Consider the following 2298-nt stretch of genomic DNA (forward strand, 5'->3'; position numbering starts at 1 on the left):
ATAGCTTGTGTGAATATAGAAAACACGTGCTGTTTTCTATATTCACACAAAACTATATAAAGGCTATCAATAAAGGCTATCAGCACGTGTTTTCTATATTCACACAAAACTATCCAAACAAATCATCTTGCTCTATAATAACCTAACACTTGATGAATATTTTGTCATTTTGAGACTGTCTTGTGAAATCTTGAACATTTGTGGGAGTTTTTATAAATATACATGTGTGTTTTTATGATATTAATTTTATTGGGTTCTTCTTCTGTCCATTATTTTGCCTATTGTAAATTTTTCCACATTCAGTTTTGTTTATGTGTGTGTGTATGTTTGGAATTTTCTTTGATAATATTGCATTTTAACCTTTACAGTCTTTAATTTGAGGGTTTTTTTCTCTTTAATGGCCTAATAATTACTTGGTATCTTCTATTATTAAAGGACTTTTGTTATCTCTATGTGATTATCTTGCCTATTTTTCCCCTATTGTTAATACTCATGCCATAGAGAAACTTAAACACTGTTTGGATCTCTATGAGTAAATCTGTCTTTAACCCTTCATTTACAGCTTGTGTAAATCTGCATACCACTCCATGCACACAAATTGCTTGCATCATATGATGTCAACCATAGTTGAAGGGTTAAACATCCTGTTATTTTGTAATCTGTTTAAACATCCTGTTATTTTGTAATCTGTTTAAACATCCTGTTATTTTGTAATCTGTTTAAACATCCTGTTATTTTGTAATCTGTTTAAACATCCTGTGATCATGTAATCTGCTTGAACATCCTGTGATCTTGTAATCTGTTTAAACATCCTGTGACCCTCTGTGGTTGTAATCTGTTTAATCATCCTTTGATCTTCTGTGGCTGTAATCTGTTTAAACATCCTATGACACTGTGTTGCTGTAATCAGTCTTTAAATATATCTTTCTGGTATAGCTTGAATCTGTATATAACTGGGATCTGTTTAAAAAATATTTATCTTCTATGACTGTAATCTATGTTTAAACATCCTTTGATCATGTATAACTAAATCTGTATTTAAACATCATGTGACCTTGTATAGCTGGAATCCATGTTTAAAAAATCCTTTGACCATTTATAACAGAAATCCTTGTGTAAAGCATTATTTAATCCCCTTATATATCTGGAACCTGTATTTGGTCTTCAATAATATATTTTACATTACAAATAATTCTTTATTAGATATTCCTGAAAATCATTTTGTTTTGTTATAATAAACAGTGTGAATTCAGGTACAATCATATGTGGGCCTGCTTGAATTATTTCTTACATAGCTATACATAGTCAGAGCACATTGTTGTACACTATTCATTTGTTCATCAGTGATTACATCTTCCAAATAATATGCTTATTAAAGCATTATTCAGTAATTTACTTTCATTATTCTGAGATGTTTGATTTCCTTTTTTAAAAAGTTTTCAATAAAATTCTTTGTAGATGTCATTCACCAGATTATTACTTGAATGAGGCAAAGAAGCTGAAACATGAAGCTGACAAGGAGGTGAGTATAAGAGAATCTGTTACATGTTTATAGTGTTTAACTCGTTTATATACAAAAGTTAATTATTTTATTTCTGACAAAGAAGCATTTACTGTGTATCTAAAACTGGAGGATTTTGTTCTGGTGCTGTTTATTTTTTCATGTTAATTTTATGTAATGATTTTTCAGTATGAGCACTTGGTTTGATTATTTGATAATTACATATTTAACCACCTGTTGAAGTTAAACATTGAGTAGAATGTTTAATATTTGAAATGGAGTATGTAAGAACAGTAATCTTAGTAGATAGGCAACATTAAAATATGCTGTTGCCTGTATGAAAAATTTGGTTTTAATTCTTTGGACAGATTCCTTAATTTTTTTTTTTTGTTTTTCCACGTTTGACATTCAACCTGGGTCTACTTTTTTTTATACATTTGATCAGTAGTTTAACATTTTTTCCCCACTATCTTTCAAATGTTTCTTTATAGTTCTGATATTTTTATTTTGTTTTTAGTTTCACATATTGCTGATGTATTATGCTAGACCCTACAACAGTTGGTATGCTTTGATTGTCATAGTTTAGCTATCTCTGGTATTCTTTATACCAGTGATGTAAATGTTTACCAGTCTACAGTCAACAGTATGTTCTGGTTTTTCAGAGTTGTTACATCATATCTAGGATATCTGTTATTCTTTATACCAGTGATGTAAATGTTGACCAGTTTACAGCCAACTGTATGTTCTGGTTTTTCAGAGTTGTTACATGATATCTAGGATATCTGTTATTCTTTATA

The 2298-nt window shown here is 29.6% G+C and overlaps 1 protein-coding gene across 3 annotated transcripts in view; it reads left to right on the forward strand.

The window, feature by feature from the left end:
* Positions 1-2298, forward strand: part of LOC106473587 (AF4/FMR2 family member 4-like) — a 42379-nt gene that overhangs the window by 25768 nt on the left and 14313 nt on the right. For all 3 annotated transcript variants that reach the window (XM_022401986.1, XM_022401987.1, XM_013934272.2), the window contains exon 9: positions 1459-1522. In XM_022401986.1, coding sequence (XP_022257694.1) covers positions 1459-1522 — 64 coding nt within the window. The remainder of the gene's footprint in view (positions 1-1458; positions 1523-2298) is intronic.

This window comes from Limulus polyphemus, unplaced genomic scaffold (genome assembly GCF_000517525.1).
Source record: "Limulus polyphemus unplaced genomic scaffold, Limulus_polyphemus-2.1.2 Scaffold6299, whole genome shotgun sequence".
NCBI classification, from domain to species: Eukaryota; Metazoa; Arthropoda; class Merostomata; order Xiphosura; family Limulidae; genus Limulus; species Limulus polyphemus.